The sequence below is a fragment of the Pleurodeles waltl genome, chromosome 10 (genome assembly GCF_031143425.1).
Source record: "Pleurodeles waltl isolate 20211129_DDA chromosome 10, aPleWal1.hap1.20221129, whole genome shotgun sequence".
NCBI lineage: Eukaryota > Metazoa > Chordata > Amphibia > Caudata > Salamandridae > Pleurodeles > Pleurodeles waltl.
In genome coordinates this window covers 73,147,255-73,172,868 of record NC_090449.1, presented here as the reverse complement: position 1 = coordinate 73,172,868, position 25,614 = coordinate 73,147,255, and the positions used below count along the sequence as shown (strand labels likewise).

The 25,614-nt window shown below is 45.2% G+C and overlaps 1 protein-coding gene across 8 annotated transcripts in view; it reads left to right on the top strand.

The window, feature by feature from the left end:
* The window catches only part of TRAF7 (TNF receptor associated factor 7), a 204,588-nt gene that overhangs the window by 56,131 nt on the left and 122,843 nt on the right, over positions 1–25,614 (top strand). For 7 of the 8 annotated variants that reach the window (XM_069209733.1, XM_069209739.1, XM_069209737.1 and 4 more), the window contains 4 exons: positions 705–762; positions 7,663–7,754; positions 24,052–24,168; positions 24,263–24,355. In XM_069209733.1, the coding sequence (XP_069065834.1) occupies positions 705–762; positions 7,663–7,754; positions 24,052–24,168; positions 24,263–24,355 (360 nt within the window). Of the gene's footprint in view, positions 1–704; positions 763–7,662; positions 7,755–17,769; positions 18,033–24,051; positions 24,169–24,262; positions 24,356–25,614 lie in introns of those variants that run through there. The other variant, XM_069209740.1, reaches the window with a different exon arrangement.

The following is a 25,614-nucleotide window of genomic DNA, read 5'->3' as shown; positions in this document are numbered from 1 at the left end:
AGACTGGAAGATGACAGGTCATGTGTGAAGGGAAATTGAGGCAGACTTAAGCTTGCCCTTCTGTAATTCTGGCCATGGCCAGTATAATAAATGTAGCAACAATCCGATTCTCACTAACACAAACAGCATTGGACCACAGGCACAAGACACAAACTCATCAGATACCAGATGAGGAAGAGATCCTTCATTGTAGAAAGTGTACATTTAAAACCTTTTTAGAGCCCCTTTGAACATGGCAGCTCACTGTAGACGTTGAGGGTCTCATTCACCATCTCAAAAATAGGAATATACACAAAAAGTGGAAACTGGGATTCTACAAAAAGGGGAATTCCGAACAATAAAACGAGACTCTAGTTCCACTTTAATTTCAGACTATGTTTAGAACCTTTAGCTGAGTTGACTGGCATCAGAACGTTTCCCCGATGCACCCAGAGGGTGTGTTCCAAGGATTGTCATCACACTGTCAGAGAGCTGAAGTTCACAAGCACATCCTGAGCCACTCAAACTTCTGATTTTTTAGCTCTGTTGATCAATGCAGGCGGGCAGTTTCGCAACTTCAAAATTCACAGTCTGCCGAAACCTGTTTTCCAACACATCTCCAGAATGAACAGCAGGAAGACCAACACGCGCAAAGAGAGAAGGAAATGTAATGTCGTAAGCAAAATCTTCCTTCACTCATATTTCCTTCCGTATTTCTGTTGCAGACCAGAATGGAAACCACGTTTGGCCCTGCGTTCTCTGCGGTCACCACTGTCACCAAAGGTATGTTCTGCTCTGGAGCTCCGCGCGAGCCACGTTCATCACGTTCGCCTGCTGGGCGGTGCTTTGTGGTGGAGGGTGGGATTAGCAGATGTGTTGTTGTGTAATCGTTCTGATAAACATACGTTCTCAGTTAAACTTATGAAAGCGAGAAAAATGTGAATGAATTGCTTAATTCTCTATTATCCTTTTCCTTCAGATTTACAGAAAAATGTAATTCCACAAGTTTAGAGCAGTGGTAATGAATTACAGATAAGTGCAGAAAAACATGGTAAGGCTGCAACTCCCTGTTTTTCCTCACTTGTTTGTGCACAACATTTAATCTACAGCTTATACAAGTGGTAAGGTAGACTGATGGTGGAGCTAGCTTTGCCATGGCCCCAACAAGGTGAAGCACAGATTTTATGTGGTCAGAAGGTAGAGGATAGTGGCCCCGGAGGAGATTTTTTTAATATAATCTTTATTTTCATTTTCAGAAAGCAGTGCAAAAGAATAAGAAGTCAGCAAGCAGTAGTGCATATAATAGCGATCTGAGTACGCATTATTAATATACAATTTTGCATTATACAGTTCCTGAGCATAACAACACTCCATGGCAAATAGTCATCATTCTGTTGTAGGAGTAGTCTACACCTGACCCTGCATGTGTTTGAACCAGGCCCCCCCTGTGTCGGGGATTCCCCCCACCCTCCAGTAGCTCATTCGATGTCCGTTGTATTGGTGCCCAACTCTGGATCAAAAAAAAGTGTTGCATAAGTACCTCCAGTCTGATGGATCTTCATTCACCATGTCATCCGCCCTAGTAAGTTTCATGTGCGTTTCCTCGGCCAGGGACCATTCTGAAACCTCTTTCTGTCAGTGCACTATATCCGGCGCCCGTTGACCCATCCATGTGATGGCTACCCTGCGTCTCGTCAATACCAACACGAGTTGTAAAAACTTATACTGGGTTTTACTGGCTTTTTTGTTCATTTAATGTTGCCTAAAAGAGCAAAGGTTATATGCAAGCAGTGTCTGTGACCACCTGTCTCCAGAAGTTTTGGACCAAGCTGCAATACCATGCTAAGTGCAGGAAGTCACCGCCGCTCGCTCCACAGCATGGGCAATGATATGTGCTCTTGGGGTCTTTGGGGTGAGGTAAGTGCTATGGAGAAAATTATAATGAACCAACTTGAAAAGGGCATTGCAGGAAACAGTATGCGTTAGGACCCGTATCCAGTCTCTGTTGTCCAGTGGAGGGTCTAGATCTTGGTTCCATTTGATGCACACCCGGGGAGACAATCTAGCTTTGTCTGCACACATGGTCATGTACAATAGCGTGATTAGGTGACGGCCAGAGCCACAAGTCAACAGTATCCCAAGCCTTTGTGAGGAAGTGGGAACCGCCTGGTAAGTAAGCCAAGCGGCCTTGGCTATTTTCAGCCAATCAGGTGTGCTGTAAGAAATGGCCAGGACTAAGTCCAAATGCTTGTCAAGCCTCCTCAGATGGGATGAACAGCTCCCTAGGGAACAAGTCACCTTGTTGTGAGTAACCACCCTCCTGCCACGCATGGAAGGACACAATTTCTTACTGTCTAAGCGGTTTCAATATCCATACCCCTATGAAATGGGGCCCATTTCAGAACAAACTCTACAAAGCGCTGCCAGATTCGAGCAGTGTGCTGTACCATGTACAGGACGTCCTTGGGCGTCCCTGCAGCCTCCATCAATAACGCAAGTAGTTGTGTGAGCTCAACTCTACCTAATAACAGTCGTTTCTCCCAATTCTCGCCTACATCTAACCATCTGAGAGTGTGTTTAAGGTGTGCTGCATAATAATATAGATCAAGGCATGGAACTTCCTGACCCCCATCCTCAAATCATTTTATCAGCATAGTTAGAGCCACTCTACTGTGTTGGCCCTCCCAAAGGAGCGAGATGAGGATGGAGTTCAGCTGCTTGAAGATCTTGGGTGGCAGTGGGCTAAGCGAGTTTTGTAACACGTACAGACATCTGTGAAGGAGTACAATTTTTGCTATGGCCATCCTACACATTAAAGAAAGAAGCAATGAGTCTCAGAAGGCCACGGTTACCCTCAAAGCCTCCAACACTCTTCCTGCATTCATGCATAGTTGTGACGCTCTGGTGAGTGCCATTTGGATCCCATAGTATCTAACTTGCTCAGGTTCCCAGCGCAGGCCCAAGGTTGGCATTTACGCCATAAGTGTGCCCACTAGTAAGGTAAGTGGAAATACCAAGGACTTGTTACACTTTAGGCAAAGTCCTGATATGTTACAGATGTCATCAAGCAGCTGTAAGAGTCTTGGTAAAGCACTCTGGGTGAGAAGAAATAGAACAGAGCATCTTCGGCATATAGAGAGATGACGTGTCGAGTCTCGACAACTTGTATGCCCTAGTTCCTTAGTTCTTAATGGGCCCATATGGTTAATTGCTCTATTGCAAGTGCGAACATGAGTGGGGACAACGGGCACCCTTGCCATGTACCCCTACCCAATGTCCACGCCGCAGAGCACTGATGCCCCACCCGCACTTGGTTGTGTATAAAGGAGCCAGACCCATCTGTGGAACCTAGGACCGAATTCCATGATCTGCAGTTACCGGAGTAGATAGTGCCAATCCACAATGTCAAACGTCCTTTCCAGGTCCATCAACACAAGTACAAGCTCTTTGGTCCGATGTTCGGTTTTGTGTAGGATATGCAGCCCATAAGGATGATGGCTGGAGTGATGAAACTTTTCAAACATGCACCCCCAGTCTCAGCTCTGGGTTAAATCGATTGGTCTTATGCTCACCATGCCACCCCAGTTTGGGCCTAGAAATATGCAAATTAGTCTTAACCCTGCTCCCTATGGGAACAGTCCAGCCCAAACTGCCAGGCCACGTCCTCCCTGGGCTGGAAACAAGCACCCTGGGACCGGCTTCGTGGTATCACCCCTCATCAGCAAGGCTAGCTTGAATCCAGAGGCACAGTTAGCAAGGGACCAGGATATGGACGTTACTTCACCAGGAACGGCCCTCCGCATCATCAGCCCTCCGTTCTAAGTCATTTGTAGCAGTAGTCATCTGAGCCATCTGATGTTTGAGGGTTGCGACTTTCCTTTGTTCTCCTTTAAAGTTTTGCCTTTGCCGGCCATCTTCCATAAGTCTTCTCTCAAGAAGTTGACATTGATGGAGAAAGCCTTGATTATATGTTCTAGTGTTGTGCCAGAGCCCTTATAGCTTCTAATAGTTCCGACCTGGTGGGTTTCATTTTGTTTTCTGGAGCATCATCATCAGCATCATTACTGCCATATTGCAGTGTTACTCTGTGTGTGGGCTGACGCGGTATAGTATTTTTTGTGATTGTGTTTGCCGTATGGGCTTTTGCATTCTATCTTTACATGTGTTTCAGAGTGTTGCTTGGAGGAGCGTGCCCAATAACCAGATTCTAGTTTCACAGGACACAGCAGTTTGTATAGAGATAATTTCCCTTTTCACGTCCTGTGCAGGGACCAGAAGATTAAGTTGATCCAGTGTTGAAGTCTGATTCTCCAGGACCAGAGAATGGGGGATGGCCAACAGTCTATAAGATTACAGGTCAAGGGAGAAGGACTTCAGGTGTCGTGTTATTCCGCAAGGTTAGGGTCTCCTTGCTCTCTTGGCTTGCTTTCACAGGGACCCAGGTCTAACCTTGTTGACGTTGCACCAAGTCGTGCCAGTTATTGGTGCTGAAATGGCGCCCACTAGTCAGAGCTCCCATAAGTGATGGCATGTGGTCTTGTTACCCTGCCATGGCTCCCCCCCCCTCACCAATGTGGCGCAGAGGTACATCTCTGTGTTGCTGGTCAAGTTTGTCTGCAGGGATGATGCTCGAGGAGCCCAATGCCGTGCCAGTCAGTAACCCCTGGAAAGGAGCATGGGCCCAGTCTGTCAACACACTGGTCCCAGTTATAACACTCAGGCTGCAGTGAGGGAAGGTCTACTGGCAACCATGCACAGTTTACATTATTGGAGGTAGGCCTACCTTCCTTGCCAACCAGGGGCTGCTTCAATGATACTCCTGTGGGCTGTGCGGCAGCTTGTTTACTACTTTGCGCTGGGTGTCCGTTCGCTGCAGGTCCCAGCCAGTGCCTTGACACGAGTCAGTGGTACGCAGCTGGTCCAGAAATGTCAGCTGCTGACGTAGTTCTTAGATTGAGCATAGCAGCGGGCAAGCGCTGCTTTTCCGACGTGTCTGTATATATCTGGGCTTTTAACCACGCACACGCCGATCACTATCACTTGTTCGTGAGCTTGCCTTTCAAAAATCCTTTGTTTCAGTTGGTAAATGTTTTATGTTTGTCCCTCCTTGGGGCGGTTTTGTTACCACCTTGACTATTGCCCCTGTTACATGGATAATTCCACATTTGCCGATAACTTTGACTGCAAGCAAACTTATTATTCCTTTTGTCTCTCTCTTCGCGCTCACGGCGGCACTTTGAATCGCTTATGTCAACTGTTTTACTTTTTATTTTCAGTTTGTGTGGCAAGAAAAGTCCAGTTAGGAATTTACAGCTCTATTAGCTCTAACTCGAGCCAATGCGAGACTCATTGCATTGCAAATGCTTGGTATCTCTGAATCTTCCTGTTGTGGAGACCACGGTCCAGCAGGGCTTCCCCAGTGCCAGCAGTTAGGGTCGATGTCCGATTCCCCCCACAGCTCCAGAGGCGCGGTCCACACAGCGGATGGTCAGGAGGTTTCTGCCTCGCCCACCTCACTTCGGGGGCCCAGGAGTGATGCAGGGTGTGACCTGCCCCCAGGCTCAGTTTCAGTTAGGGTTGACCCGTTTGCAGGTATCCCGTTGCCCAGTGCCTAATTTGTGAATAAAAATGTGCTGGTGCTCAAAGCTCTCCTCCTAAACACGCGGGTGCCGCAATTAAAATTGCGAGCACATAATACTTAGGCAGCGTAATCCTGAAGCCACCTCTGGCCCTTGCCGCCATTTAAAGCCACTCCCTGCCCTTTCAGCTCACTCTGTCAGCTTCCTGCTTTTCCCCTTTCTGACGCTTTTTCGTTTTTCTCTTCCTCTGTCTTTCCCACTGCCTTTTGCTCGCAGTAAATGCTTGAGGTAGAAAACTAAGCACTGGCCCTCAGAAATAAGTGCCGGTGCTCAGCACCGGGAACATCAAGCACAGCTGTTGCCGCAGCCAGCTCCACCACTATTGCCAGTGTTTTCGATCAGACTGTGCCCGGCCTTGTAGACATGGTTTCATACAATACAGTCCGGTGTGCGGCGCATCAGGCATGCGCATCTCAAGGCCAGGCCTGATCGGACCCCATCAACGCCCCTGTTCTTTGTTTCATTCTGTCACATTGGAGCATCTGACAATTACTGGGTCCTGGATGGGTCATAAGCCACAACTGCCCCTTCCTCTGTTCCAAAGAGCTGTGGATTATGGCAATGATGCAGGATTAGACTCACAACCTGTTGCCCATGTTTCCATGCTACTCCCCACCACCAGTAGAAGATTTAAGGGGGGGGGGGCAAGAAGAGCTATATTGTGAGCACCGTATTAAAGTTAATATTGAACTGTCAACAAGTGAAATGTTCCAACCTCCACGAAGATAATCCCACTCCGGGTTTGCGGTCACCTGCAATAGGAGCGCCTTATCCCGGGTTAGAGTGTAACATTTCACCAGATTGACTTTTAAAGGGAGCTTGACAAAAGGGCTTCCGAAGATGGGTTCTGCATCACCAGAGTTCAACCACTGAAATGGACCAGGCTGTCAAACTGAGAGGATGCAGCATCGCTGTTCTTCATACAACGTGGCCATCCGTACTTCCACTTCTTGTCTCACTAATATCCTTGTTTCATTTTATTTTCTATAGCTCAGGACCATGTAGTATGCCCTAAAGCTGCCTCATGTTGCAACACATTTTCCCAATGTAACATCTTGTTGGCATAACAAACCAGGCACAGCAGTCAGACTGAACTCCAGTCCCCATCTTTGTGTGTCCACCTGGCAGCTGAGCTGAGCTCTGGTGTTAGTCAAAACTATAAAAGATAAGGAGCCGATCGAGTAGTAGCACATGATTATTGAGACAAATGAAGGAATATCATGGAACTGTCAGAAAATGTGGAAGAACAAGATAGCACCGTTGTTTAAACTCACTCAGAGGGCTTTAATTTCAAGACTAATTCATGATATCTTTTTTTTAATAGTACCATATAGCCATAAGGTGGGCATTCCTTATCCCCCTGGAAATGTACTTGTTTTGTGGATTTCTGAAGCAGGTGTATTAACTTGCTGCCTAATGAGTCCTAGTCTTAAATGTATATTCTGGAGCTCTATGAAGTGAAGCCTGACTACATGTAAGACTTGTCGGTTTTGTAAAACAGAGCGTCTTAAAGAAATGTCATCTCCATAGGCATACCCTAAAATGATGTGTTGAGAACATGCACCAGGTTTGATTGCAGAAGTCTGTCCAGCTGCTTTATAATGTGCTAACTAGCACCGAGAAGAAAGGGAAAACTGGCTGTAGGATTTATTCTCCTCTACGTCTTATCTAACGTTTACTCGCCTCTCCGTAGAGATCTCAGATCTGTGTGCTCTCTCCTTGGGGTGTAAAGGCTGTGGTTCTTTATGCATGTGCCAGTAAGATTCCTTGTGTCTGGAGGTAGTCTGATGTCATTAGTATCAACATAGGCATTGGTGTCGTGCAACTTCCATTATGTTATGAAATCAAAGCTTATCTTATTAGAAATTAACAGATCAACCAAGACCAGTAACAACTGGTCATTAACCTAAAGTGGCAATGCAGGAAGGGCAGAGGAATATCATTGGGGGCGCCAGGAATCTTCTTTTCCAGCTATGTTTTCTTTTTAGTGTTTGACATCGTAACTAAATAAACTACTCGACTGTTTTCTTCTGTCTCTCCTCAGCTGATGGGACAAACGCATTCAAACAGCACCGCAGGACTCCTTCTTCTTCCAGCACGCTCACCTTCTCGCCCAGGGATGAGGATGATGTCATGGTAGGTATTGGACAGCAGGCAGCTACCTCAGTGAGCTGATGTCACGTCTGTATCAGAGCCTAGCTTGGGATACTTGGAGCCTGGTAACTGAGCTGGATTCAGTTAGGACTGAGAGATTTAACAGGGCTATGATATAAGCTTTGTTGTCCAATCAGGTCATAATTTATATGCATTTTTCTAGACAGGCGACTCAAGACTTGTGTATATTAATGAATCAGTGTTTGGGTTCCAGTATTAGTAACAGCAGATGGAAGTGGGGTTGTGGTTTAATGCACGATTCGTACCTAGATCTGATAACCTAGAGTCAGGTCCTCATTGGCAGAACTATGTGTGTTCCCTTGGTGAAACACAAAAGAGGTAGCTACTGGCTGAAATTGTCTGGGCGGGTTTATAGTTTCCATAGCTCTTACTTGAAGGCATGTTTCTGTTTGTTAGTGCCACATTGCTGCCATCATAGAGGGATGTCGCTTTTGTTGTCACCACACAGTGAATAATATGTATCTCATAACTTCATGAGCTTCTTTAAGAGTTTTATAGGCTCATGATATCTGGAATCATCAGTAACCTGTGGTTCTGCTAACGCGTCCCTTTATGATATTTTATAACCCATCAGGACTCGTTTTAGGCCAATGAATCTTTTGACCCAGTTGAGAGACACCTTAGGGCGAGATAGCTAATCAATATGTCAATTAATACGTCAATAATGTCATCAATATTTATTATAATAATGCATCTCACTTTAGTCAAAGACATTAATCAACACAAGACGCCACCATGACCTTGCAGACATGAATAAACACACCAGCTTAGTAGAATTTTATGAGGTTTATTCCCTATTGATTAAAATTCTAAGAGCAAGTGTGTTAATTTCAGAAACAAAACACTCAATGTCATTGTCATAATTTGGCAACTAGAATAAGACTTCATCAAAACAAGGAACGCAATTATTAGAACATAACACAGCGTCAACATGAATCAATTTCAACAGAGTGCAATTAATGCGTCAGTTCAACAAAGCATAGATTCAGTCATTTGTCTATTTGCGTCAGTATAGTGAATCCTTGTCCTAACCTATGATTAACATTAGCATGTTGGGCTTCATGCAAAACAATTTTGAACACCAATTAGGAAAACTTCTAGCTATGGTCTCTGTCAAAAATAAGCAGTTGGTACCTAGGAAGGAAAAGCAAACAGACTAATCACAATTTCATTGTCATAGTTACCCTCCAAGGTTTGGGTCAGCACCCAGGTTCAGTCTTCGTCTTCAGGACATCAGTTGATTGGCCATCAGTCAGAGACTCAGCTCACGGGGAAAACGGGGCACTTTCCTCTTAAGGAGATAAAGTGTAAGTGGACAATCTAAGGAAGAGGATGGTTTAAGTAAAACCAATAAATCACCAGAGTGACAAAGTTTCTGGATAAATCGATAGCATTTCCCTAACCATTTTCTCTTTGGCTCCCCATGTCATAGGTTTTTATCCCTTTTCCGTTGAACATTCCCCTAAAATTTGATTGGACGAATGTTGCACCCCACTATCTTCAGCCAATTAAAAACAGATTAGGTCATTACATCTTTTACCCCGCATTAGTTCTCAGGCAGTTTATTGGTCCATATGATTGACGTCTTCAGAGGTAAAACGTCCGGTATGGTTTCATCCTTCTGTAATTCTTTGCACATCTTCGGTCAGTAGCTCCATTGTCTGTACCAGTTTGGGCGACCTTGTACATTATATTAATCTACACTGTTGCATTTTAGCTAATACATTTCTACAAGCAATATGAATTTCATGGGAACGGATCTACTATAGTTGCATTCAGCTTCTAGTTTTGAAAAAACAAGAGTTCATGTCCTTTAGCAAGTCAGCACACTGCACGTTAGAAAAATACATTTAATATGAGAGTCAGGCAGCTAGGCCTCGACTCATGCTAACTAAGGCCTACGAAATTTATTAGCAAAATCTTTAATAACATATTCTTTAATAATTAGTATAAAACAATTTAAATGCAAAATTTCATAAACATTAGTAATTTTCATTAGTTCCCGTATACATTGGCAGCCACTCCCCATGGTCACATTTCAAGTGCACGTTTTGGCAAAACAGGTTAATACAGTTTCTATGCGGCATTATTATACATTAGTTCATAAACATTTCATGTTAATATAGACTATATAAGCTACGCTCTCTCAGTTCCACAAAGCTAGAGGGTGCCTTGCTAGTCTGATACAACATTGCTCCTGTGTGAAAGCATTAGTGTACCAGTGCCAACTCCTGGTTCTTCGAGTGCCCACTCTCAAGGTTTGGCATCAATAGCTGTTCCTCTTTTTTCATCCATGTCCTCGTCAGTGCTTAGTTTGTGTTGGTGATGGGCACTTGCACTCGGTTTCTGGAGCCATAACTACTTCTTCGTCCTCAGATGTTGACCCAGCTCAATAGAGTAAAAGACAGAAAAGGGGAAAAGAAGTAGGAAGTGATATATAGTGAAACAGTGACAAAGAAAGAAAGCTGAGATGATAAAGAATCTACAAGAGTTATCTAAAAGGACAGGTGGTGGAGAAAAGAGGCATGAGGTGGCATGAAGACTAGAAAGTCTTGGTATTCAACAGTGCAGATGGCAAGCTCCTGTGGAAACCCCTGGGCCTTAAACTTGTTCAGCCCTGGCTCTTCAGACTTTCGTAGATTCACTTATTTGAATTATTATTGTTGCTATGTTGGGAACCCTGTTTCATCAAGAATAACAAAGGTGTATTCCAATATGAAAACAAATTAAAAACAGCCATAGACTGCTTGCAGACAACCCGCCTCATGATGTGACTTAAACTAGGTCTTAGAAGGTGGAGGGCTCTGAGTTCTAAGCCTCTTCAGAGGTACCAGCTGTTAAGATTTTCTCCCGTACATCTTTAGGACAACAGGAGCTTCTCAGATCTCTATTTTTTATGGATCCTTCAGTTTTGAAGTTTCATTTTACTGTAAGATACATGTTAGGCATATTCTGTTTCTTATTTGACTGGGAAACTGAACTGTTGGAATTTATTGGACTCATTACTAGTTACCCTAGCTGAGATTCCATATCAATCCAGATCTTTATTCGAGCCGTCTACGATGCATGGGGCAATGAAAATCTTTACAGAAAACCCACACACACAAGTTATTTACTGTCTTCATATGCCTAGGCATATTCTCAAAGATTGTACTATCTTTGGGACATTTGGTGCAGTAACACTGAATGTTGGGGGGCACGCCTTTAATGCTAACCCCCCAGGACAGGTTTCAGTGAACAGTGCAACTGCACATCTATCTTCAAGAGAAAAGAAGCACAGGATGGAACTGACCAGTTGCAAGGACTTGTGCACAGATCATTCTGCAGAGTTGCAGAAGCATCCCACCAAAAGACCCTCTGTCCCTGCCACTAAGGGATCAGGTAGTGCAGTATCACAAAAACCCAGATCAAAACCATACTCCACTGTGATTTCATCTCCCTCAGTATTGAAAGGGGGGTGTCCTTATCTTCCCACAGATGCCTGTGGTGCAGGTGTCCTTGGAATTCATGGATTTCATTAAACCGCTCATGCAGGACCTTTACAACGGGTTTTACTCAGCTCAGCCTGTCATCCCTCCACACCCCTCCTCCGGGATTTGCAGGCTTATCCTCAGTGGTGGGACCTCCGTCTAATGTTTCAACACTGCCTCCCTCACTAGTTCTGTCTGAAGAGATAGTCCCTCCGTCAGCTGCTCAATCTACACCTGATGCAGGACAGGGAGCGGCCTGGGATCTTTATGATGACGGCTCCATCCAACAAAAATGATGATCCGCAGGCCCCAAAAAGGGATCTGTATGTCTCAACTGAAGTCCAAGCCCAGGACCAGCACCCAGGGAATCTCCATCGGTAAATGTCCATAGTTTCCATTTACTGATTGAAAGAGCATCACAAACACGTAATCTTGTCACAGCCTCGGGAGCGACAACTGACATCAGTCAATAATGTCTATTCCAATATCGGAGACCACCTCGTACAGAAATTGTCCTACATGGATCCAGTTGCAGGCACTGACATGATAAATCACCTACAGACAAAGAATAAGGACCTGGATTTGCCTGCAGCTTGCTTAAGGAATTAAATCATTAATGATTCAGTGATCTCTTTGGTGGCACAAAGATCATGGAATGCAGCTGTTTCATGTATGGTTCCTACAGACCAGGAGGGTAAGCACCTGAATATAATGGGAAAAAGGTTTTTTTATTAGAAATCATTAAGCTACTTAGAACACTTTTATAGAACCAATACTGTAAGCCCAAAACATCAATATTTTTAGTCCAGATTTTTCTTAATTGGCAAGTGGTGTTTCATAGTGGATTTGAGGGTACTAAACATATTTTTAAAAATCAAAGCATCAGAGTGATGTAACTTCTGGTCATTTTTCAGTGGGTCAGCGGTTGAAATTGCTTAGCATCAGTAGAGCTAGAAGATGCTATTTTCATCTGCCCATATATTCATAACACTGAAAACACCTGCACTTTATGGTAGACGGCTGCCGCTAACTGTATGAACCACTTCTATTTAGCCTGAAGTCTGCGGCAAGTGATCACGAAATGTCTAGCTCCAGTGCCTGCATGTCCCTGCCTAAATGATTGGCTGACGAAGGCCTCTTTTCTACTCCAAACATCAGTAGCAGCTGGTGCAACACTCTTGACTTCTGCAAACATTGGGCCACACTCAGTGAATAAATACCAGTGCTGACTGTTTCCTGCAAATTCTTGAAACAAACTTATTGCAGACATTCAGAAGACATACCTGTCCAAGAAACCAGTGGAAAGATTGGTGAAGCTGGCACAAGACGTTTATGAGAAGTCTCACACGATGGTATGAAAATCTGAACTAGTGTTCGAAATGATATATTCCGGTATTCCGTTAATACCTCACTGTCCTGTGAGAATGAGACCACTCCAGGAGCAGTTGGATTTGCAATCCAAGTAAATCTCACGCCTAAGGGACGAACTCATTTGGAAACCTCCAGGAATCAAACAGGCCCTGATCTGGTGGGAGTGCACGGAGAACATGTATGCAGGTCAAGATCTGTACACCGGGACTACATCATTATCTAGTGCCGGATGTCTCATTTAAAGTTTGGGACGCTCACTTACCACAAGACGTCTCTGCCCCCTCAAGAGCAGAATCTTTATTTAAATATCCTGAAGCCGAGGGCAGTAAGCCTTGCCCAAATACCAATCATCGACAATTTCTTAAAGCACTTAGGAGTTGGCTATACAATTGGTGGGCACACAATAGCTTGTTATGGATTTTGTCAGGGCCAGGATGCCTTTTGGTAGTCTCACCTTCATAAACTTACATTATATTAAGTTTACAATTAACAGTACTCTGTTGCCCTTGCTCTGCGTTTCCCATCCTGATGGGGCCCGCTCTGCAATCAGTCTCCTGTGACATCATCCCCGACTCCACCTTCAGAAAATGTAGCAAGTCTTTGATCAGTCAGTATTTCAAATGGTGCCAGCGTAATGCGAGACATAAGTCTATGTGCCAGATTTCCCAGCCATGTTCAGACCTTCGTATTGAACTAAAAGCTTGGGTTTACAGTGTTTTACTGAAAGATGGGGTGTTAATGATACAGAGTGGCCGAGAAAGGGAGCTGCAACTGTTCAGCTTCTGTGGGAATGGATGCATGTCCGGTATAGTCTTCTGCAATCTAGTACACATAGGGGTCTGTTGGTGCGTACCGAAGAGTGCCAGAATTTAGTAATTACAGACTATGACAAAACCCATAACCTCTATGAACTACAAAGTGGCATCTCTTAGGCCCTGCATTTCACTGAAGCCCAGAACCTGCAAGACTTCTTTGTTCGTAAGGAGCTGTCCTAATAATCAATCTTGTAGCAGCATTTTAAAGTTGTTTCTCTTGATGCAGAAGGAAAAGTACTACTTGAGGCAGACTCCATTTGGAAATCCAGCATGAAAATGCCTAGTCACTGCGAGATGGAGTCAGTCTTTTTTAAGCATCCTCACGATGCAGCAAAATGTGCTAGTGATAAATGAATTAAAGTCGATAGTTTTTTGGGTAGAGAATGCCTTCCTTATTCACCTTTTCTTATTTATTGACTTTATGTTCGCCTTTGACCATGTATAGCACTCCATGCCTTTTGGCTAGGTACTCGCTGTAAAAAGACTATATATACATACTGTGGTTTTACATCACTGTTTCTTAAGTCTGATGCTGTTTTAGCTCCACACACTAGTGCCTCTTCAAACCACTAGCCGTTGAGGCACCTGAAACCAGGTGTGATGTGCCGCTTGCTACTCTTACCTTACATAGGTTAACCCCCCTCCAACTCCCACCTAATGACCTACAACAAATGGCCACAAATTGGCCCAGTTCTTGAAGGGAGGTGGTGGAGCGGATTATGCCAAGGGTTCAAGGGCACAGGCTAAAGACTGCCACCGTGCACACCTGCCCAAGTTGGTGCAGATGGACAAGCCAGGCCTGGTGATTTCCTCCCTTAACTGCAGCAGCATCAAGTGAAAATCATCGCAAAATAAGTTGCTTTATTGAAGGATCTTTTCTGTCCCTTTTAAATAAGTCTCAGACCTCATCTTCAGATATGGCAAGTCTGCATCTAAGTATAAATATTTTGAATGCAATATAAGCTATTCTTTTATTCTGCATGCGTTTCATTGGAAGGCTCTCTAAATTGAGCACTCGCTGCTGACATCTGAATGTCGTCAGTCATTCCTTCAGCTTTCAAGGCCAGTAAAATGAGTATCATAAACTTGAGCAATGGTAACAGCTGTGATTTACAGCATCTCTTAACGGCATAACTACTTAGTGCTGTATAAAAAAAAAAAAGTTTTTCCTCTCTACAACCAATCCGCTCATGATCTCTCTGAAGGAATTTCGGTGCTCAGAAACAAATAATCTGCATTTTGTGTACATTCTATGCACTTTTCTTTGTCTCTGTAAAAGACTGCATTGACTGGAGCATTCTGGACTATGCTTGGATCTTCAGGGTGACAACTAAACACTTTTATGGCAGCTTTTTATACAGAAAATGCACTAACTCTGCTTTTTCGTTTTAGGTCTTGCCTCTGAGACATTTTGTTTTTTAACGTTGGACTTAGAGGCCAACCATTGCTTGCCGTTGGTTTTCTTCATTGTCACTCTCGCTTGCTTCTTATTGGTCAGCTACCATAGGCTCCCTTCCTCTTTGTGTGTTTGTCCCTCCCCTGTGGTATGGATGTATTTATTGTGTTATTCCACTGCTCATTTTTTCAGGTGCTGATTTTTTTCTGTGTTTATAAGCACTCTACCGGAGTGCGTCTTTTCTAGCTGGTTCCCACGTGTACTGTTTCTGTCCCTGTGTCTCTCCCTCCTACGAATGTTGCTTGCCGCTACCCGCCCTCCCTCCTTGGTTTTCTGTGTTGCTGCTTGCCCCCACCCGCCCTCCTTTTTGTTGCTTGCCTTCCTCCTTCTGTTGTTGTCCATGTTGTTGCTTACTTAGGTCCTTGTTGTTGCTTGCCTAGGTCAGGTGTTGTCTGTCTTGTTGCTTGCCCTCACCTACCCTTCCTTCTTCTGTTGTCGTCCATGTTGTTGCTTGCCTAGGTCTGGTGTTGTCCGTCTTGTTACTTGCCCTCACCTACCCTCCCCCCTTCTGCTGTTGTCCATGTTGCTTGCCTAGGTCTGGTGTTGTCTGTCTTTTTGCTTGCCCTCACCTACGCTACCTCCTTCTGTTGTTGTCCATGTTGTTGCTTACTTAGGTCATGTTGTTGCTTGCCTAGGTCTGGTGTTGTCTGTCTTGTTGCTAGCCCTCACCTACCCTTCCTCCTCCTGTTGTTGTCCATGTTGCTTGCTGTTGTTGTCCATGTTGCTTGCCTAGGTCTGGTGTCGTCTGTCTTGTTGCTTGCCCTCACCTACCCTTCCTCCTGTTGTTGCCCATGTTGCTTGCTTAGGTCTGGTGTTGTCTGTCTTGTTGCTTGCCCTCACCTACCCTTCCTTCTTCTTTTGTTGTCCATTTTGTTGCTTACCTAGGTCATGTTGTTGCTTGCCTAGGTGTGGTGTTGTCTGTCTTGTTGCTAGCCCTCACCTACCCTTCCCCCTTCTGTTGTTGTCCATGTTGTTGCTTGCGTAGGTCTGGTGTTGTCCCTCTTGTTGCTTGCCCTCACCTACGCTACCTCCTTCTGTTGTTGTCCATGTTGTTGCTTACTTAGGCCATGTTGTTGCTTGCCTAGGTCTGGTGTTGTCTGTCTTGTTGTTAGCCCTCACCTACCCTTCCTCCTCCTGTTGTTGTCCATGTTGCTTGCTTAGGTCTGGTGTTGTCTGTCTTGTTGCTTGCCCTCACCTACCCTTCCTCCTTCTGTTGTTGTCCATGTTGTTGCTTACTTAGGTCATGTTGTTGCTTGCCTATGTCTGGTGTTATCTGTCTTGTTGCTAGCCCTCACCTACCCTTCTGTTGTTGTCCATGTTGCTTGCCTAGATCTGGTGTTGTCTGTCTTGTTGCTTGCCCTCACCTACCCTCCCTCCTTCTGTTGTTGTCCATGTTGTAGCTTGCCTAGATCTGGTGTTGTCTGTCTTGTTGCTTGCCCTCACCTACCCTTCCTCCTTCTGTTGTTGTCCATGTTGTTGCTTACTTAGGTCATGTTGTAGCTTGCTTAGGTCTGGTGTTGTCTGTCTTGTTGCTTGCCCTCACCTACCCTTCCTCCTTCTGTTGTTGTCCATGTTGTTGCTTACTTAGGTCATGTTGTTGCTTGCCTATGTCTGGTGTTATCTGTCTTGTTGCTAGCCCTCACCTACCCTTCTGTTGTTGTCCATGTTGCTTGCCTAGATCTGGTGTTGTCTGTCTTGTTGCTTGCCCTCACCTACCCTTCCTCCTTCTGTTGTCCGCGTTGTTTGCCCATAGCCTCTTCCATCCTCTATTGTCTGTCAGCTTGGCCCTAACTCTTCCTTGTCCATGTGTTTGCTCTCAACCCCTCCCTACCCCCCTATGTCCTTGTTACCCACAGCTTGCCCTCCCTCCATGTTTCCTTCTGTGCCCTCCCCCTGTGTTGCCTCCTGTGCCCTCCCTCTGCCTCCCACCCCACAATAAACAAACAAAAAATCTCTGACTTAGCTGGTGCTGGCTGCATCATAGTGGTTTTCCCCTGCAAATTACCCTCTACCCCCACCCCCCCACCTGCCCCCTCCTTCAGTGTTGCCTCCTGTGCCACTAGCAGTTTGAAAAATAACGCTATGATCCGTCCGCCTCGGTGTTTTTTTGTTTTTGTTTTTGTTGTTTTACTTTTAGCTGCGCTGCTGTACAACGTGGCTAAAATACATTGCCAAAGCCAAAAAACTGATAGATCTCTAGTAGGTCATACCTATTGCCTTTGCCAGTGCTTGATTGCAAAGTAGCTACTATCTGGACAAGATAAAAATGATATGCAAGAGTCAGCGATGTTCTAAATTTTCAGTGTGTGTTGGAGCTGTATGGGATGTTGCAGGATTTGGGACTGGGCCCAGCTTCCAAGCTGAAACTGCTAAAAGACTTGTGTGCCAGAGATGTGTCCCTGGTCACTGTTTCGTGGGCAGTCTTGCAAAGGTCTAGTTGGGGGATCAAAAGATGGGTGTGGAACTGGGAGATCGAAACTCAAGTTCTCTTGTCCCGTTGAACAGTTTAAATCACTTCTAGGGATATCTCCTGCTGTCTATAGTTATTTAGATGCCAGTGTTGGGATTTCAATATATTTAAACATCCACAATACTCTTCTGAAACCTCATAAAAATTATTTAACATATAAGTTTTGTTTTTGCTGCTTTGACACTTTGAAGGTTAGTGACCAGTGAGCAGAATGCTCACACCTGCCACTTTTGCCCTCGTATTTCCCAGGCACTCCTGTGTCTGTGACTTCTTCCGCCACTCCCCCAACCCCCACCCCCTGTTCCTCTTGTCTACCCCCACCCCCACCAAAAAAGTGGAACAGGAAGCGTCCCAGCTGAGCGCTGGTGGAATTGAATAGGAGGAAGTGTGCACATTTACGCAGAAAGAACATTGGCAGAAGTCAGCTGGAGCGGGGACTGGCCGGGGCCTTCTGCTGAGGCTGCCAGGGGTCGGCCCTGCTTGGGGGTTGGGGGCAGTCAATGCACTGGGTGCCGAGAGACCAGGCACGGCATGTAGGCGCTTTGCCCAGCCACAGCGCGGCGTGGGAGCGCCTGCTCGCGCTCATCCAGTGATGCTTTGGGTTTCAGGTGATGCCCCTCGTTGGCCGTCGGAGCGGGTTCCCGGAGGAGATTGGAGGTTTGGATACACAGTTGTCTTTAGTATTTACTTCCGGTTTACTTTGTTGCTTTCCGCTGAGACGGGGAGTTCACGCTGCGTCCACTTTTGGAGCGACACAGCTGCCTGGAAATCAGAGGGGCTGTTTGTGTGGGACGCACAGTATGGAGGTCTTTGATGCTTGGAGCAGCCTGTGTTTGGTGCCAGGGACCCCGTCTGTGCTCACCGACACTTGTTGAGCTCCAAGGAGCGGGTTCAGGAAGAACAAATCCGTCCCCTTGACCCACGGGGTTCTCGCATCACTTCCGTTAAGCGTCGATACACCGGGGCGCTGCACCAGTTCATCTCTAAGCCCCCCTACCGGGGCTCTAGGTGGGCCGGGACCTGCTGAAAATCAGGTGCTGAGCCGGCTCCGATCGGGGTCTGTATTACTGCCCTCACCCTCTGGGCGAAAAGAAAAGCTTAACTGGGCCGCAGCGTCACCCTGCGCTGCCCTCAGTGTATCTTCAAAGGTACTCGACAGAGTTCTTTCACGGTCTCATCGTTTCAGAACGAATGCGTGTTCATTATCGTACACGAGTCCATAGTTGTTGCTTATTTATCTTATACATCTTACAACCATTGACAAAGCCAAAAGTCCTGGCTTCTTGTAGGTGTAATGTTACTTGTATTGTATATCTCGATGCAATGACAGAAGGTAGTAGTGAAACCAGTCGAGCGGCACAATATGCTAAGCACAGATTTTTAACTAAGGCATTTTAAGCCACCCTTTTACATAGAAAGAACAGATGATGGACGGAATGCTAAGCAATGCAAACACTCACCCCCAGTCACAAAGATCTGGGTTTAATCCATTGGTTTTTCTTTTCTCAGCACGCCTCCCCAGTTTGGACCCAGCCATATGCAGATCACTCTTGACCCTGTTCCCCAGAGGAACAGTCCAGCCCGAACTGCCAGGCCAGGTCCTCCTTGGACCGGAAACAAGCATCCTGAGACCGGTTTCAGGATATCAGCCTTTATCAACCAGGCTAGCTTGAATCCAGTGACGCAGTAAGCAGGGGACCCACGTCTGGGTGGGCATACCCTTCCCACTTGGGACAACAAATGCAAAAAGAACAGATGATGGACGGAATGCCTAACAATGCAAACATTCACCTCCAGTCACAATGATCTGGGTTTAATCCATCGTTTTTTTTTGTTGCTCACCATGCCACCCCATGTCCAGCATCTGTTGTTTTTGCATTTGTTTCCCCAAGTGGGAACGATATGTCCAGATGTGGGTCCCGTGGTTGCTATGCCACCAGATTCAAGCTAGCCTGGCTGATGAGAGGTGATACCCTGAAACCGGTCCCAGGATGCTTGTTTCCGGTCCATGGAGAACCTGGCCTGGCAGTTCGGGATGGACTGTTGCCATGGGGAACAGGGTCAAGACTGATTTGCATATGGCTGGGTCCAAACTGGAATGGCATGGGCAGCAAAAAAAACGATGGATCAAACCCAGATCTGTGACTGGGTGTGAATGTTTGATTTGTTCAGCATTCCGTCCATCATCTGTTGTTTTTTGCATTTGTCGCCCCAGTGGGAAGCGTATGCCCAGATGTAGGTCCCATGCTTGCTTTACCACCAGAATCAAGCTAGTGTGGCTAAAGAAGGGTGATACCCTGAAACCAGTCACAGGATGCTTGTTTCCGGTCCAGAGAGAACCTGGCCTGGCAGTTCGGGCTGGCTGTTCCCATGGGGAACAGGGTCAAGACTGATTTGCATATGGCTGGGTCCAAACTGGAATGGCATGGCAAGCAAAAAATACTGATGGATCAAACCCAGTTCTCTGACTGGGGTGAATGTTTGATTTGTTCTGCATTCCGTCCATCATCTGTTGTTTTTGCATTTGTCACCCTTTTATATAGGCCACGCTCCTTTGAGAGGCTCCCCAGGTTTTTCATCCCACTTAAAGCCCTGCCCTCTGCTGTCGGAGGTCCAGGCACCATCTAATGACCCTTTCACCTGTGTTCCCTGCTTCTGATGCTGTGTAAGCCCACAGGATTCTTGTCCATTCCGCCCAGGGCCTTCCTTGTGCCGCGTCTACCTGTAGGCTGGTCACATGTCTGTCCCAGCATCACCAGTGGCTCGGTTGTGTCCAGGCACTCTGTGGGCTGGGAGTCCGGACTCCTGCCCCCGGGACAGGCTCCTGCGCGGTAACAGGTGGGTGGGAGTCTTGCGGCCGTGCTGCCCTTCTCTGCCTTCTGTCGTGCTTTGCACCGAGCCAGGCATACATTTCTGGTACCTTGCTAGGCTAAGAAAACAGAGAAGTGTGAAACTTTAAGCAGCTTTACATTGTGCAGACAAATAATGTATGTAAAAGCTTTTGCGTGTACGATAGACAGGTCTGGTGTGTCGCACTCAGAACTAAATGTAACTTGCAGCCTTTAATTCCACTTAGTTAAACAAAGTTTCATAGCGTGCTGTTGCTCTCTAATTCAAAATAGGTGAATAGAAATGCGATGTGCCCCTTTGTAAATTGTCATCCTTCACATAGCTTAAAAATCGCTATGGAGTGCCATGATTTATAGATTTCACAGGACTCCTTCCAGCCCGTTTCAGATCTGCATCCTGCAGTGTGCGAGCAGTTTGCGGGCCTCGTCGTAATCACTGTCGAGTCCTATTTTTGGCAGAACTCGTCATTGTTCGCCTAACCGCATTGCTTATTTTACAGTCACTCATTCAGCCACATTGGTTTAATATTTACATTTTAGGCATTCATTCCCACAGTTTGCCAGTTTCACTAGTGTTTACCGATCTTAGATTATTCATCAGTCCTATTGTTTGCTAATTTCACTGGTGATTACCGATCTCAGATTCTTCATCAATTGTCCCATTTTTAGCTATTTTGATTGGTGTTTACTGATCTCAGATTATTCATAAATACCATTGTTTGGCCAGTTTCCTTCGAGTTTACCGATCTTAGATTATTCATCAGTCCCATTGTTTGCTATTTTCACTGATGTCTAATGATTTCAGATTATTCATCAGTCCCATTGTTTGGCCAGTTTCCTTAGAGTATATCGATTTCAGTTTATTCATCAGTCCCTTTGTTTTTCTAATTTCACTGGTGTTTACCAATGTCGAATTCATCAGTCACATTGTTGACAGATCGTATTATTCATTCAGTGGAACTGTTTTTAGATTTCATAATTATCCGTTCCATTGCTTTCAGATTGAATTATCATTTATTCGGCTCTGTTTGCTGGTCAGCACAGTAGTATTAGCTACTGACCCTCGTTTTTTGCCATCTAAATCTGATTATAAGCCCTTCAGCCTCGTTGCTCACATCTCTCACAACCTTTCCTTAAGCCCCATTTTTGCATGTCTTATTTGCCCGAGTGTTTTCACACCTTTCATTCATCTGCCACATTGTTCTGCAATTTAAGAAGTCTTTGTTATGGTAAAACCCTTATATGCAGATCTCATTAGCCATCCAGCCCCTTTGTTCGCCTATATTATTATTCTCCACTAGGCCCCATTACGTTGAGAACTCATTAGTTTTCAGTGCTTCCCACTGCTTGTTCACATAATCGTATTCTTTAAATGCCACTGTTTACAGAATTCCCGATTATTCATTCTGTTACTCGTTTGATGATCTCAGACTGAACACAAATTAACTGAATGACAAACTCATTTTGTATTTAGCCCCATTGTGGATCTTCTAATCATTATTTCATTGCATAATGTCTGTTTGCAGATTTTATTAATATTAATTGAACCCACCCTTGCAATCTTATTATTATCAATTCATCCTTACTGCTTGTGTATTGTGGCCTCTTCAAATGAGGCCTAACACTTGCAGAGTTAAGTAGTTCACCCGGGCCTGTTGTTTGCAGGCTCACAATTGCAATTTGCGCTGTATTGTTTGCATTTCTGTCATTCTTGGAGCACCATAGCTCGTAGATTTCTGATTCACATTCGAGGCCTGCTGCTTGCAAATGTCTCATTTATTAAGTGCCATTGTTGCCTCTTTTGGATACCTTCCACTCAGCCCAGTGGTCACACATTTCACATTAAACCCTTTATCCCAACTCCAGGCCACTGTTTGCAAATCTCACGTTTTGTTATCCGACCTATTGTTTGCTCCTGTCATTATTAGTTATTCTGCTTCTGTTACCTGCAGTTATAAGTATCCGCAATGGACCACTGAACACACAAAAAAGAGGGTGGCCGATCTCGTTCCTTGAGACCTATTTAATTATCCTATAGTGAACCACATTGTTTGCAAGCCAATTGGTCATTAACTGAGCCCTGTTGACTTCCAGGCTGATTATTCCGGCTCCCTGATTGCAGAGCCCATCAGTATTCTTTCAGTGCTCTTGTTTTCACATCTCGCTTATTATTCATTTCTAGGCCGCAGACAAATTGAGCGCTTGTTGCGCTCTGGCCCCGTCTATCTCACAAGCAATTAGTTCATCCCCTGGAGCAGATGACACTTTAATCGATAGGGTGCCAGCTCTGGGTTATGGATGTTGTTATAGTGGCAGCTTCTTTAAAAGGTGATAATCAGAGGACATCTACTGCCAAATTCGAAGTGGTTGCTGAACCTTTTCTCTCCACACAACAGTAAATTTGAAAAGCAAATGTTTTATTTTGGTTCGTGGATATTCTTTTAAGATGTTGTGGTGTCATCCTTGTGCTTGGAGGCTTCGACAATATTTTTCATCTGTTGACTGTATCACATGGATGCTTTTTTTCTGGGAGTAGCATCATTTCAGGCACTGGTTCATCCCCGAGTGCTCCACTTTACAGCATCCTTCCTCTCCCAGGTACTGCACTTCCTTACCTGTAGACCAATAAAGAGCCTGAGCAATGAGTGAGTAAGCAACAGGATGTATATGTATGTATATGGTATTTCTACAGCGAGAACCTAGCCAAAAGTCTGCGGAGCGCTGTACACGGGGAAAGACAAGCATAAACTCAACGGGTAAAAGGAGAGGAAGATGGGCTGTAGACGCTTAATGCGCTGAGATAAAGTGTTCTTTAAAGAGATGAGTCTTCAACTGCTCTCTAAATTGGAGCACCACTGACCGAGTCAGTCCTGATGGATACAGGGATGTTATTCTGGAGAATGTATATATTTTAGCACAAATACCACTACCAAGCTCATGTTCAAGAGCTAAGAACACAGTCGAACGCTTCTCACAAATTGTTATTATTATTAAAAAAATATATATTTGTACGAGGGAGGGATGGAGGGCATTTTCTTTGGGGTGCATTTTACTAACTTACTCATTTTATAGCACAGCAGCATAATTGGTGCTGCTCGTTACAAAGTATAGTGTGTGGGACTTTGATGACTCTTCCAGGCACTGCTGTATCAATAACTGCCTGAGGCCATTGTGTCTTCATCTGTCGTCTGGCTTGGATCCATAATTTGTTTGCTCTTTGTTTCTATCTCAGCATTCGTCCAGATGTGTTTGTAACCTTGGTTGCGCAAGTGAAGCTTAGGCCCATGATTAAATAGCTCTCCCTTAGACATATGTTTTGATATCTGTGCCTGATACAATTATGTGAGCACCTGCAAAGGTCTTTGTGTCAGCATCTCTGTGTGTTATCGCTGTGTTTGCAGCATTCCTGCATTAGTAACTCTGCATAAGATCCCTTTGTCAGTAGCTGAGTCTGAGAAATCTGTGCTTTACATCCTTTTATTGGTGACTATGCACCTGTTAGCAGATTCTCCTGAGGTAGTTTTGTTGGCAACCCTGTTTTCATGCATTGATTTGATAACTGTATCTGGATCTTGTGTTGGTGTCTGTAGCAAGAATACTTTGGCAAAATTATGTTGGTAACTCTGCCAACAGTTCATCTGTTGGTAGATCCACCTACGTTTCATGCTTTCGTTACTCTGTGTGCGGCTCATGTGTTGGCAGCTCTTTCTGCAGTTTTTATTTTGGTGGCTCTAAATGGTGTTGATGGATCAGCCTGATGCATTTGTTTTAGTAGCTATGACGGATGCCTATTCTTCTGTGTGACTATTCTTTCCTCTCCTTTGTAGCCTCCAATCAGCACTCCCCGGCGGTCAGACTCTGCCATCTCAGTTCGTTCCTTGCACTCCGAGTCGAACATGTCTTTGCGCTCAACATTCTCTCTGCACGAGGAAGAGGAGGAGCCAGTAAGTGTCTATGTGCTCCATGTTTGATGTCCTTAAAGATAGTGAACTATTCAGGTGCTGTCTTTCCAATTCACTCCCCTTGTTTCTTTTCCAGGAGCCCTTGGTGTTTTCTGAACAGCCATCAGTAAAGCTCTGCTGCCAACTGTGCTGTAATGTCTTCAAGGACCCAGTCATTACCACATGTGGAGTAAGGATCTTTTTAATCTTTGCCTTGGATGTTTATTGCGATGTGACTTATTCCCAGCCATGTAATCATTGTCACTGTACAACTAACAATACAGCTTTCTTTGGACATGCCGGACTCTGAGTTTTATTTATTGTATTCTGATATATCAGGGTTACTAACTTATAGCACCAATAGAGTAATCCTGCCTGACTTACAGATTCCTTTTCCTCAGCATAGCAAATTTGCCTTTTCTGGATTGTGATTCCATATTGCTCACTATTTGTGCTGGTTTTAGAACTATGTGCACTTTACCCTGCTAAACAGAAGTAAAGTACCTGTGCTCTACATGACCCGCTCACCGAGATCGTCCGACATCACAGGCTTAACATCGTCTTATACGCCAATGAGACACAGCTAATACTTTCCCTCACCAATGATCCATCAACAGCCAAAGCATCTTTCACAACGGAATAAAGGCAGTCACAGACTGGATCAAAGACAGCTGCCTCAAGCTGAACTCTGATAAGAGAGAGATCCTCATTCTGGTCCCCTACCGCCTGGGACGACTCCTGGTGGCCCCTTGCCCTCGGAACTCCCACGCACACAACCTCTGCATCATTCTCAACTCCTCGCTGTCTATGGGCTGCTAAGTCAGTGCTGTCTCATCCTCATGCTTCCACACACACTGCCTGCTCGAGAAGATTTTCAAGTGGATCCACATCGATGGGAGACGAACAGTCACCCATGCACTCATCAGCAGCAAACTCGGCTATGGCAGTGCACTGTATGCCAGCATTATCAAGAAACCCCAAACAAGACTCCAGAGAATACAGAACGCCACAACCAAACTCATCCTGGACTTCCACAGCCACATCTCTGCCCACCTGAGATACCTGCACTGACTCCCTGTCAACAAACGCATCACTTTCAAACTCCTGACACATCCCTACAAGGCCCTAACTACCTCAACCACCACCTTTCCTATGCACTCCCAGGCAGCTTCGATCTGCCCAACTGGCCCTCACCATCACCCCTAGGACCTGAAAGAACACAGATGGAGGAAGATCATTCTCCTACCTCGCCCCGCAGACCTGCAACACGCTGCCGCTTCACCTTAGGCAATCCCCGTCACTGGCTCATTTCAGGAAGGACCTCAAGACATGGCTCTATGCCTGATCTGCATCATTCACCAGCACCTTGAGACCCACCGGGTGATAAGCCACACTATCTGATTGATTGAGTGCTTTCTTTCCTTTAAATATAGTTTAATTGGCTTACCC